This window comes from Vombatus ursinus, unplaced genomic scaffold, assembly GCF_900497805.2.
Source record: "Vombatus ursinus unplaced genomic scaffold, bare-nosed wombat genome assembly UNPS02014804.1, whole genome shotgun sequence".
NCBI classification, from domain to species: domain Eukaryota; kingdom Metazoa; phylum Chordata; class Mammalia; order Diprotodontia; family Vombatidae; genus Vombatus; species Vombatus ursinus.
The window spans coordinates 815,459-828,324 of record NW_020954582.1 but is presented as its reverse complement, the minus strand read 5'-3'; the positions used below and the strand labels follow the sequence as shown (position 1 = coordinate 828,324).

At 48.8% G+C, this 12,866-nt stretch overlaps 1 protein-coding gene across 10 annotated transcripts in view; it reads right to left on the bottom strand.

The window, feature by feature from the left end:
* Positions 1-568: 568 nt before the first annotated feature.
* Positions 569-12,866, bottom strand: part of ZZZ3 (zinc finger ZZ-type containing 3) — a 101,638-nt gene continuing 89,340 nt past the window's right edge. For 7 of the 10 annotated variants that reach the window (XM_027874105.1, XM_027874108.1, XM_027874102.1 and 4 more), the window contains 6 exons: positions 11,820-11,915; positions 11,469-11,585; positions 7,616-7,771; positions 3,911-4,045; positions 2,599-2,699; positions 569-1,739 (listed from right to left, as the gene is read on the bottom strand). In XM_027874105.1, the coding sequence (XP_027729906.1) occupies positions 1,595-1,739; positions 2,599-2,699; positions 3,911-4,045; positions 7,616-7,771; positions 11,469-11,585; positions 11,820-11,915 (750 nt within the window). In that variant the 3' untranslated portion in view covers positions 569-1,594. The remainder of the gene's footprint in view (positions 1,740-2,598; positions 2,700-3,910; positions 4,046-7,615; positions 7,772-11,468; positions 11,586-11,819; positions 11,916-12,866) is intronic. The other 3 variants (XM_027874111.1, XM_027874112.1, XM_027874109.1) reach the window with 2 other exon arrangements.

The following is a 12,866-nucleotide window of genomic DNA, read 5'->3' as shown; positions in this document are numbered from 1 at the left end:
GGGTCTGTTTGCTGTCAACGATACTGGTTGGCTCTAAACACACACACACACACACACACACACACACACACACACACACACACACACACACTTTATCCAACATAATGAAAAACTCATTCCTGTTGACAACTGGAATGCTATCAACTTTGTTCATTTAAAATAGGAAGTGGAGTAAGGGATAATTTTCATGTGAAACTTAAACAAATTTTCAGAAGCACAGGAAATAGACTTAAAATTCTGATCACACATTCCAGCCAATCGATTTTAGAATCTAACCCATTTCCGTGTGGGTTATGACTTTAAGCAAATAAAACTAGCCAGCTGATGTATTAAATATTCATGTGAAATTTTCTCAAAACTAAGTTACAGCAAAACGAGACAACCTCATCTTAACATGACTTAAAAATCCAACAGCACCAATTCTATTTTTTCTTTGGATCTCTGAGGAAGCGTTTCCCTTCAAGATCCTCTTGGGGCCAGCGTAAAGCACTGTTCCCTCAGGTAGCGTACACGATCACTATAAAAACGCTGGGGATGTGCGTGGAAGGAAGCCACCAGAGCCATTCTCTACTATAAACAGACAGTATCCACATAGTTTATTTCTCACAGTTCTCTTGACAAATGAACATTATTTAAGAACAGACGGTATACACAGATAAGAAGAAACATACAAAATGTCTTAAATGAAGCACAACAAAATCCAGCAGTATAAAAGGATGCATGTGAACCCTCGCTCACTGCGCAGACGAAGTGTAATCACTTTTTAAATAGTAATAAAAATACAATCTTTCGTGGATCTGGGGCAGACTACAAAAGAGGGGAGTTATTACCATACAGATGATTCTCTATTAGGCAGTTTTCTTTGCTGAGTTGCACGGACAACTCCAAACACAGAGGCAGAGGCTGTGCATTTTCAAGGAGTTAATGTGGAGTATTAGAGACTGGACATAGTTACTACCACTGGCACTTTTCACCATAGTTTGTACACATCACATGATCAATCTTATAGAACATGACATTTAAAAAATAGATCTGAGGGACGACCGGATCACACTCACACACCGCGACTGCGAGCCGGTCATGGAGGCAACGCCGCGCAGGCCTCTGGTAGTGCTTCACTGTCGGGAGGGGAGGAGGACAGTTCCAGGGACCAGTCAGTGTGGTGAAGGAAGCAGCGCCGACTGGATGGGGCAGGGACACGTCGGTAAGAAGAGATCCTAGAAGCAAATACCATCATTGGTGAAAACTGTCTTCACCACAAAGCTGCAGCCTAGAAACGGTCTTTCTAGAAAGACTTTGTCTTCTCGATACCATTGCCGTGACCTGGTCTGAAGCCTTTGGGATGGACTCTCCTCAATGGGGGCTCGCCCCCGGAGACGGCCACCGACAGGGCCCCGAGACAGGGAGAAGTGCACGGGAGGCGCGCACGCGTGCGTGCAGCCGGCTGGTCGGCAGCCCGCCGAGAACCCCACCCAACAGGTGGTGAGACCCCTGGGGAGCGCGCATCACAGAATGTCCTTTCAGGGAAAGCCAAGAGAACGCCGGTACCATGGCTATGTGTGGAAGAGGAGCGTGGCCCAGGGTCTCTCCCATGTCATCTGTTGGCTGGAAAGTAGTTTGGGTCCAGGTAACTGTAGCTGGTGCCCTGGGAAACGCAGTAGTCTCTGTCTAAGAAAGTCTCTGCCCGGTAAATGGGCTCTAGCTGGTGGTCCTCCTTGTGGAAGTCGGTCTCATGGAGGCTGTAAAAAAACGCACACAACATGCGGCCATCACCTGCATGTCTGGTAGGACCCATGACTCCGTGAAGAGCCCACCCCCAACCCTTTAGCCCTTTGGGACGTGGGGCTTTTTCTCCATGAGGCAATTCAATCCAACTAGTTAAACTTCCTGAGCCAACACGACAGAATCAGACCTGGTGTGCTTAATTAAAAACTGTATAACATTCATTAAAAAAAAAAAAGCTGAGTTGCAAATTCTCTCTCTTCAGTCCCATTGGGAAGGGAAGCAATAGGAGACACATTGTACATGTGAGGTTATGCAAAACATATTTTCATGTTAGTCGTGTCAAAAAAAAAAAAAAAAAAAAAAAAAAAAAGCAAGAAAAATAAAAACACAAAAAAAAGTCTGACTCGACCTGTACCTAAGAATCTGAAGGATGAGAGCTTTTTTGCATCATATAAATTTAATCCAAACACATGTAAAGTGCCTTTCAAACCTTAAAACCCCATATAAATGTTGCTGTTACTATTATGGCATTTATTAAGCACCTACTGTATGCCAGGCATGTGCTATGCGCCTTTACAAGCACAATCTCATTTGATCCTCACAAGGTGGGGGAGGTGTCATTATTATCCCCATTTTACAAATGAGCAAACTGAGGGAGATGCCTGGAGTCATGAAGCTAGTGTCTGAGGCTGGATCTAAACTCAGGTCTTCCTGATTCCAAGCTTTGGCGTCCCCTGGCTGCCCCAGGTAGAAATCTATTTAACACATCCCAACACACTGGGTTGCACTTTATGCAAAATTTTTCCTTCTGAGGTTTTGCTCAGGGTCACAAAAGGACAAGCCTTTAGCACATCAAGCACGGGTGTCACTTACCAGTCTGAACAAGAGTCACAGAAGTCCAGGGACATTTCCGGGGGACAATCCTGGCAGTGCCACCGAATGCCCTGAATGGGCTCCATGCCACAGTTATCACACTAGATGGAGGTCAGGACAGACTAGGTCAGGGACCACACAAACCCACTTGGGGGTGGGGGGGATGGCTGAGGAAGAGTTGGGAGGGGAGGGCAGCTCGCACACGACCTGTCTTCCACACTGGAATCTGAGCTTGTTATTGGGCTGTGAAAGAGGCAACAAGCCCAGAGGAGCTCCCCCATCTCCCCTCCCCCACCCCTTGGGGGTCCTCACCCCTTCCTGTGAGGAAACAGGGCCCAGACTGCGCTCCCAAGGTCCTGCAGGGAGGGGCTGAGAGGGGCCCTGGGCCCAGGGGGCAGAAACTCAATCACTCCAAAGGGTCTCTGCCACTCTCACAGAGGAGAAGAACTGGGCCTGCTTCACAGGGCAAAGGACCAGGGGGTCATGAAGCTCCACCCAGCTTGGAAGCGGGGACCCTCCCCACATCCACAGAGGGCTGAGTCTCAGCTCCATTGTAGGCAGGATGCCTAATGCGGCAGGGGCTGGCCAGGGAGCAGGAAGGGTGGCCTAGTCTAAATACTGGCTCTCTCTCCTGGATGGGCGGATGGATGTGGGTGACTGGGGCCCCATTTCCTGCCTTGGAGGAAATGACTTGAGGCCCCTCCCCAACCTTCTGCACAGACAGAACGCATTCTTCTGGGAAGGCTCACTAAGCTTAGTTTGCTGTATCTCATCAGGGCACACAGGCACTGTCGCAGACAGTCCGTGAGGCCCCACCCCTCGATAACAAAGTTCCCTGAACAAGGTAACACACCTTGTTCTAAAAGCCACAAGCCATCCAGGGGGGTCATGCCAGTCCCCAAAGATAGAAGCACTCATGGCCCCTCGAGGCATGAGCCTCTTTCCAAGAGCAGCCTTCCCAGCTCAGCAGGGGATAAGAAATGGCGACCGCAGCACCTTCTGGTTTAGGATGGCAGAGCGGCCAAGGGCCCATCACTCCAACCCTCTGAAGGTCAAGCTAGTCCTATGTTGATCACCAGTGAGATGCCCCCAGTCCCTAGGATCAGAGAACACCAGCCCTGCCCTTCCTGACCCCTCCATTCTCCCCCCCAGTCCCCCAGTGTCCTGAGAACTCCACATGGGGCAGCAGGACCATCCTGCGGCTCTGCTTCGAGGAGGGAAAGCAGGGACCTCCCTGGGCCTGGGGGCACTTGCCTGAAAGCTCCTCCTCAACAGCAGGGATCTTGCAGCTTGGGAGACGCGCACCACATACCTTGAAGCCTGCGTGCTGCACAAAGCCGCCTTCCGCCTGCATCTGCTGCAGCTTCTTCTTCTTCAGCTTCTTTAGCTCCAGCAGCTCCTTGTACTCGGGCAACTCCCGGCACGGGACAGGAATGCTTTCTTCATCCTGAGGGGAGCAACCCCGAAAACAGTGAGCAGGCGCTGGTCACCTTGGAGCAAGGCCTTGCATGGAGGGCCAGGCCAAGGAGTGACCTGCCTGGAAAAATGCACTTCTCCCCCTTTCAGGGCCAGAGGGGCACCTCCGGCAGAATCCAGATCCGGGGCTGGCTCCTGGCCTCTACTCCAGGGGCTCTTCCAGGTGAGCCCGGCCCCTCTCCTTGGGCTGCTGCCTGCCTAAGGGGAAATACAGCCTTTTCCTCTCCCCACAATGGGAGGGGCAGCCTCACGTCCAGCAGAAAAAGAGCCCCAAGTCTAAAAGGGTCTGGCCCAAGAGGCCAAGGTCTTTTTCCTTCAGGAGCCCAACAGCTCCCTATATATAAAGGCAGCTCTAAGAAACACAGATAGAGAAGCATGTGCACCAATGAGATGTTGAGACTAAAATCATTTTTATGGATCGCGGCACACCGGTCCCGGTACCCTCCTTTTCAAAGCGCGCCCTAAGAATCCTCCAGCAAAGGGGCTCTCATCTAAGCTCTGCTTCCTCTAGCGTCAGAAGGCGCCAGAACAGAGACTGCGTTTCACGGGTGGCCACGAGTGGAACTCGGACTGTGCAAACGAGGACAGAGAGAGAAGGTCTGGGGGTCTGCCCAACACCAAGGACGCAACCCAAAGAGCGGAACTCATAAGTTTCCAGCACAGAGAATAAGGCGCGCCGAATGACCTCAAGGGCTGCGTGTCCAGCAGGAAAGAGGTTCATAGAAAAAATATGCATAGTTAAAGAAAAATAACGTTCATGAAGATGCAGCAGATGCAACCTCTGAATGAATGCCAATCCAGCATCACTCTCGCCTCTCCTCAGGCTCTTCCCAAAGCGCCTTGGACAAGACCTCAAGGGAAAAGCCGGCCACAAACCGCCCCCCACAAGGAAGAGGAGCCGTTCGGTCTTGTGCATGGCAACAACAGGAAAAACAAGCTTGGAATCCACTTTCTCGGACGAGAGGATGAGACCCAACTGACATAGTTACCTCCCCCTCCCACCCATGACCAAAAGCTACTCTCCCTCCATGAGGGAGTGGTCAAAGTTCTCACAACCACATGAAATCATGCTCCAAATCACGAACAAGAGAAACACAAATTGGAACAACCCCGAAAGATGGGAACAGTGGGTGTTGGAGGGGCTGTGGGAAGAAAGGCACACGAATGCACTGTTGGTGGCAATGCCAATCAGTAAGACCATTTCGAAAAGCAGCGTGCAACTGCACACAAAGTGCCTGAGATGTCCGTATCCTCTGACCCAGTGACTCCATTACCACGCTTGTACCCCAAGGAAGCCCATGTTCTCATGGGCACCAAACAGAATATGCCTGTGCTCTAAGAGATGGGGTGTGCGATGAAGACAGAGAGTCTGGGAAACAACAGGCAGTGACCACAACCGTGGCCGTGGAACAACGACAGACCAACCAAGAGGGAACGTGGCAAAAGTGACCTCCAAGAAGAAAGGTGAGGACACTGCGACCCTCCGCCTCTGCAGGAGGGGGAGGTCCTGGATCTCTTCTTTTTTTAATCTTTAAAAAATGTTTGTTACAGGGGACAGCTTTCTAGGAAGGGCTGGGAGAAGGATGCTGGGGGAACTTAGAAGTAATGCAAAACCAAAAGGCATCAACAGAAACTTATTAAGGAGAAAAAAAGATCTTTCAGTGGAGAAGTCACCCTATGTTGTGAGGCTAAACCAGCCCCCTGCTCAGCTAAGTCTAAATGACACCCCTGGGTGTAGACCAAGTCCTTCTGCACGGAAGGAGGCAACTCGGGTTATGTCTTTCACAAGGCAGAAACGAAGGAATGAATGAACAAATAAACAGAGGGGCCGAGAGACCAACCCTAATCCTTACTTCCAATCACCCACCAGCCCTCCCTTCTTCAGGTAAAGCCATCCAATATTTTCTCCTTCTGTGTAAACAGCCAGACCCCAATCCCAGCTCTTTTCCACCCAAACTCATCTGTGCATGGAGTCCTTGTCTATTGGGAGCGTAATTATTCCTCTAGGCTATGTCTGAGATTCCCACACCAGCAAGGGGGGGGGGTCCTCCCATGCTGAACACACAGGGTGGTCCACATAATGCTGAGCATATAGTAGGTGTTCCATATAATACTGAGCACACAGTAGGCGCTCCATACAGCCCTGCTCATGGGGACAAACTGTCCTGTGGAGAAGCCACATGGCCCAGGGCCAGGCTTGGACTCCAGAGCTGGGTCACTCACATTGAGGCCCTTTATGAGACCTTTCACGATGAGATCTGTACCAGTCTGAGAGCAGGACAAGCAATTTCTGGGTACAAACGGCTCAACGGGAAGGACTAATTTTGAGTTTATTTTCACTGGGTCAATAGCAGCTCTTTTCTGACATTTAGAGCAGTAGAGTCTAATATGATTCATCTATTATGCTGACATATGGTACCATTGGCGTCAACACTGCACGCCTTTCTTCTAAATGGTCTCTCTCTCCCTCCTGCCTCCCTCTCTCTCCCCTTTTGTCCCTCACTCTCTTCTCTTCCCTCCCTCTCCTCCATCCTTCTCCCTTCTTCCCTTCTCCTCCATCCTCTCTCTGTCCCTCTCCTCCCTCCTCCTCCTTCACTCTCCTCCCTCCCTCCCCTCTGTTCTCTCCCTTCCTCCCTCTCCTTGTTCTCTCTCTCTCTTTTTCTCCCTTCCTCTCTTCTCTCCTCTCCTCCTCTTCCCTCCCCCCTCCTCTCCCCAATGGTCAGTTATTTGCCTTCATCACAACTGATGAAGGAATAGTAGGGAAATCCTGCAAACTCTCTGCCAACAGTAAGAACGGCTTTCAAAACCGTAGCTGGGACTATATGAGAATAAGCCATTTCAAACCATATTAATGAACCTCGAGTGTAAGGAGACAACAAAGTGGATTTTTTTCTCACTGAAGCATGGCTCACTACCTCTCCTCTCCCCAGCCCCCCAAACGTGGAATCGAAGGGTGGCAATGGAAAGGGGTGGAGCAGTTTTAAGGAGATGGCACATCTCATCAAGCACAAGTGTGGCTGGCAAAGGCTGTGGGGTCCAGAATGAGATTACACCGTCCCTGGGAAACGTTTACCCCCACGGTGACAGTGTTCATTTGTGGTTTTCTGAATCCATCCAGGGATGAGCTCGGAGTCTCCTGAGCTACCCACAAGCCCAGAGGCTGCCAGTTCTCCAGACAACAGTCGGGTCAAGCACGGAGGAGGAGAAGAGTCCCTGCCAGAGAAAGGGGATCTGTCCCAGGACAGCTGTATCGGGCCTCTGTCTTCCTTTGCAGGGCTGCCTGCTATCCATCACCTTGGTTAATCCCACTGAATTCAAGCATGTGACATCTGGCCAGGAAACCCCTGCGCTTCCCATCATACTGAACTGTGCCCAGGAAATCCTGTGAGAATCAGCTACAGCTAAGTCAGATGAAACCCTGAAAGGTCTCGTTCATTACAAAACCATCCCCCCCACCCCCCGGAGAAGGAAGAGTTCGCCTTCTCTGTGTAGTCATCCCGTACACAGCAGCCCCCCAACCAAAGAGGACGAAGGTCCCTACCGAGGCCTCCTCTGCCGCAGGGTCCGTGTGGCTATGGAAACTGGCCCTGTCATCATCGTCCTCATCCATGTACACGGGAGGCTCGTGGGAAGTCATAAACGTGGAAGGCTTGAAGAGATGCTTGTTAAGGGGGTGTTGTCGTCTGCTTGTCGAAGACTACGTCAGAAAACACAAATTTCAAGAGGGCAGGTCAGAAATCAGTTCCTAAAGTCAAGAACATTAACACACATTTTCAAAACAGGCTGCAACTGACCCACTAAGCTTATTTTTCTGAAGGTGGGCATCCCCACCATTCATAAGCATGATGGGACCCCTAGCTCACCCTTCTCTGTGCCCAGACAAACAGGGATCTGGTTGGGATCATGGTTCACTCTTTAGCTTTGGAGTGAAGTAGCCAGCTTCCCTCATATGTGCAGGAAATGGATGAATTATTAACAAACCACCCCTCATACCTTACCAGATATTATGGTCAGAACACATCAACCCTATGCCTAACTGACAAGCAGAATGCTGAAAGGGGCAAAAGGATGGGCCGCAGCTAGAAAATGCAAGTTTGGATTAATGTAACCTTCCCTGATGTGAAGGTCAAACTCCATCACCGACTGGGATTCTGAGCACTCTGAATGAGTTACAAAGAAATGGTGATACTGGAAAAAACTGGGAGAGCTGGTAAGACGTAATCAAGAGCTCCCTGATCAGTCACAGAATAAGAAGTTGTTCTGAAGAGAACCAATGATTGGATGTAAGTGAGGCAGAGCTGCACCAAGTCCTCAGTTTCACTCTCTCTTCCAGAGTCATCAGAGTCTAGCAAAAAGGCAAAAATCACAACTGGCAACGGCCCAGCATGCAGCGGATGACCTTAGTACCTCTGATGTCTGACCCAGCTTTCACAGCCACCCACTGGGGAGAATTCACATGATTGACACAGAGCCCCCCAACTCAATGATGGGCTTGAGGCCTGTCAGTTACCCTCAACCTGGTTTAGCCCCCCTGCCAATCTGTGACCAAACAGGAGCCAATGACTTCATGAGGCCACAAGAAATATTCAAAAACAATTGAAGGATGAAAAAATTGAAGAAAATATAAGCTATCTCCTAGCAAAAACAAATGACCTATAAAAGAGATTGAGGAGAAAAAACTCAAGATCAATGGACTATCTGAATGCTGTGACCAAAAGAAAAAGGGGCATAGTCATCCTATTTAAAAAAATCCTCAAAGAAAACTGAGAGATCTCTTAGAAACAAAGGGCAAAGTGGAACTAGAAAGAACCCACTGGTCACCACCTTAATGCAATTCCCAGGAATATCACAGCCAAAAGCCAGAGCTTACAGGTGTAAGAAAAAAATATGCAAAGAAAAAAATTCAAGAACCCAGTAGACACAGAAAGGGTCACACAGGATTTAGCAGTCAGCACTTCAAAAGAGGGAAGAGCTTGGAATATGATATGGCAAAGGATATAGGGTTAGAGCCAAGATTAACTTATCCAGCAAAACTGAAAATAATGTCACAGGAAAAAAAATGAACCTTTAATAAAAGAGAGGACTTCCCAGAATTCCTGATGAAAAGTCCAAAGAGAACTGGAGAGAAACTTTGAAGTTCTAATGCAGGAGTCAAGAGAAACATAAAAAGTAAAAAATGAATGAACAATGAACATTCTGACATAGCGAAATGATCCACGTCATCATCAGGAGTCAAAGGAGGAGGAATCTAATTGGACAAAGCCACAAAGCCTGAGACAGGTTATATCTTGATGATCTTAAGAGAAGACTGGAAAGAGAGGGGAAGAGGAATGGGGCAAGGGGAGTGTTAGGGGAGTGTTATCTCACGTATTGAGGGTACAACAGTAGAAATCTATACAAACAAGCAGTAAGGGGTCAGGGGAGCAAGTGACACTTCAACCTCACTCTTATCTGAACAGGTCCAAAAAATACACACACATACACACACACAAAGCTGGGTACAAAAACACGTTTCACTCAATAAGGAAAGAGAGAAAGGGGAGGCGGAATTAGAGGAATGGTAGATTAAGGTAGGGATCAGCCTTGGGCAAAACAAACTAACTATATATACAAATATTTAGAGCTCTTTTGGGGTGGCAAAGAATGGGAACGTGAGGAAGGGCTTACAAATCGAGGTTTGGATGACCAAGGGGTATATGACTGTGATAGAATACCACTATACCAAAAGAAATGATGCAAGACGTGGCTTCAGAAAAACCTAGGAAGATTTTTATGATGCGGAATGAAGTGAAGAGAATTAGGAGAACTGATACAGTGAAAACAGTAATGTAAAAGCAAACAACTCTGAAAGGCTTAGGAGCTCTACTCAGTGTAATAACCAACCAGGATTACAGAGGCTTGATGAGACCACCAGCCTCCTGAGGCAAAGGACTTGGGGGCACAAGAAGACATTTCTTTGGGGCACAGCCAAGGTGGAACCTGCTTTTGCTGGACGATACAAGTCTGTAAAAGGGTTTGATTTTTCTCGAGTTCTCCAGTAGGGGCAGGGGCAGGGCAGCAGGGGCAGGGGCTGGGGAAGAGGACAAATTTTTACTCACTAAAAAAAATTACACATGTATACACACACACACTTAAAAAAAGAAAGAAAGAAAGAAAAGCAATTTGCAGGCCCCAGGTAGTAACTCTGCCATCTGTTACTCAGACTTTTGGAAATGAGAGCACTTACTTTTGTCATCCCCAAAACACAGAAATGGCAAGCCCTCTATCGTTACCCATTCCACCCACCAGACTCCCAGAGCTTGCAAACTTTCAGACTATGACAGTTAATGAGTTTCAATATAAGTATAAGGCAATACACCCAGGGGAAACAGTCTGAACTACGTTTAAGAAGATGACAGGCTACGTCAGGGGTGGGGGACCTGTGGCCTCGCGACCACATGTGGCCCTCTAGGTCCTCAGGTGCAGCCCTCTGACTAAATTCTTTTACGAAGGGGATCTGTTCTGTGAAGTTTGGACTCAGTCCGAGGGTCGTGCTTAAGGATGCAGAGGGCCACATGTGGCCCCGAGGCACTGTCAAGGGCAGTGGAAACAAATCATTGTCCTCCACCTGGACCCAATAACACTATGTTTACACTTGGAATAATATACACAGTTCTGGTCATGACATTTAAACAGAAATAGGACTGAATAAGCTGGAGAAAATGGAAATGGTCAAGTAGATTGGGGGTGGGGGGCGGCTCGCCAAGATAAGGCTGAGAACAGAGGACTGCCCCACAAAACCATCCATCGGGATCTCGCACACTGAGAGCTGGGCAGCCTGGGACAGAGAACAGACTGCGGAAAGTTATAGGTCACACCGTGTTGGGACACAAACAAGAGACAAATGGCTTCCACAAAGTTTTCACCTCATGAGCAATAAATAAGACCTACAATGACTAAGAAGGAAACCTGGCAGCTCAGCTGAGGTCTCAGACACAGGCAGACTGGGTTCTAGCCTAGCTTCAGAACCCCCCAAAATGGGGGCGGGAGGGAGGAGGGAGGGAGCAAGAGAAGCATCTGCCTGTTCTACACCTGTATGGCCATGGGACTGGGTTTCTCACCTGTTTGATGAGAGGGGGGATGACCGTGACCCTGGGCACAGGGGGAGGAACTCCCACTTTGGCCTGTCTCCAGCCTATCCATATGGGGGTCCCTTTTGGACCTCGTGACCTGAGTTCTCATCCTCCATGTTCCCCACAATGAGTCATTGTAGACAGGACAGCTTTCAGAGTACGAGCTTTAGGGCTGGGCCAAAGGGACCACTCAGAGGCTACAAAGAAGAAAGTAACCCCCTCCCCACACCACCCCTGAGTCTGCAAGGTGCTGGAACCCTAAGCTCCAAGGGAGTTCCATACCTTGGCTACAAGGGAAGAACCCCCCTCCGCCAGGGAAATCCGAGAAAGAGCGAATCCCAGAGAAGATGGACTGCCAATGGAGGAAGGGTCCCACGATGACAGGTATAGCTCAGCAATCTTGTGAGAGACACGAAGGTCTCTGGTCATGTTTTTACATTAAAGAGCACTTATCAATAAGTTCAGCAACTTACTAAACTACCCTTCTGAAAAATCACCTACCATACTTGGGTAAAATTCAATGAAACGTTACATTTTCCTGAATTGGGGTCTGAAAAACACGTCCCTGTCCAGTAAGTGAACTCTGCAGAGGATGCACTATTCTGGTCTATGGGTTTTAGTGCATTTTTTTACCTTTTTGGAGTACATATACAAGTTTGGTGTCCTGCCTGGAACTGGAATGCCGGCTTTAGTCAGTTTTATAAAATACTTTTGCACTCGGCTAGCAACCTAAGGGAAATAAAAGAAGGTTTTTAAAATGGCAAAGCAAGGTCTAAAACACAGATAGCTTTTTAAAATCGAAATTATGCCTTCGATTAGCAGATCTCACAAATCTAAACACTTCACTTTGTCTAAGTTGTTCTACTGAAAAATTAAGTGGAGAAGCAGCATAGCCCTGTTAACAGGGAGCCAGCTGTGGAGTCGGGAAGATGGACTGGGAGCGTAGGAGAGGTGCTACTCTGCCCTGTGAGGGGGAGTATCCATGCTAGGAGTTCTCTACACCAAAGAGAAACAGACTTTCTTAGAAAACTACAAATCCACATTCTTCAGGTAGCACCATGCTTTAGGTGTCCAGACCAAACCAAAAAGCCATGAAAGCTGCACTAGACCTTCTGCTGGACCTTCTCTGAGACATCATGCCTCATGGCATGGGGGGCCTCAACCCAGAAAAAGTGAAGTGCCCCTGCTACACAAAGTGAGGTCTTTGCGCACACCAGCATGTGTCCCAGGCTGCACACCTACGACACAGCAGGCCTGGACCCCTGGATTCGAACCCCGTCTTCAGCATCTCCTGGTGGGGAGAGTCCTGGCAACTTCTGCAGAGAAGGCATCTTCCCATGCCCGGGTCCCACCTTTACAGCAAGCAGGTGGAAGGAGAGCATGGAGCACCCCCGGAAGGCAAAGGACAGACACACAGTGGGGGTGACAGGCAACAACAGCCCCACTGTCCCCCAGGACCCCCTTCAAATGAAAGTGAGAGGAAAAAAAGCTATGTGTGTGTGTGTGTAAGTGTATGTAGTGTATTGTGTGAGTATGTGTATAGTATATATGTGTATGTGTGCTGGGATATGTAAGCATGTGAGTGTGGTGTGTTTGAGTGTAGGGGAGGGTGCATGCGTGTGTGCGTGTGAGAGTGTGTGTGTATGGTGTCTATGTGTGAGCAGTGTGTAAGAATGCAGT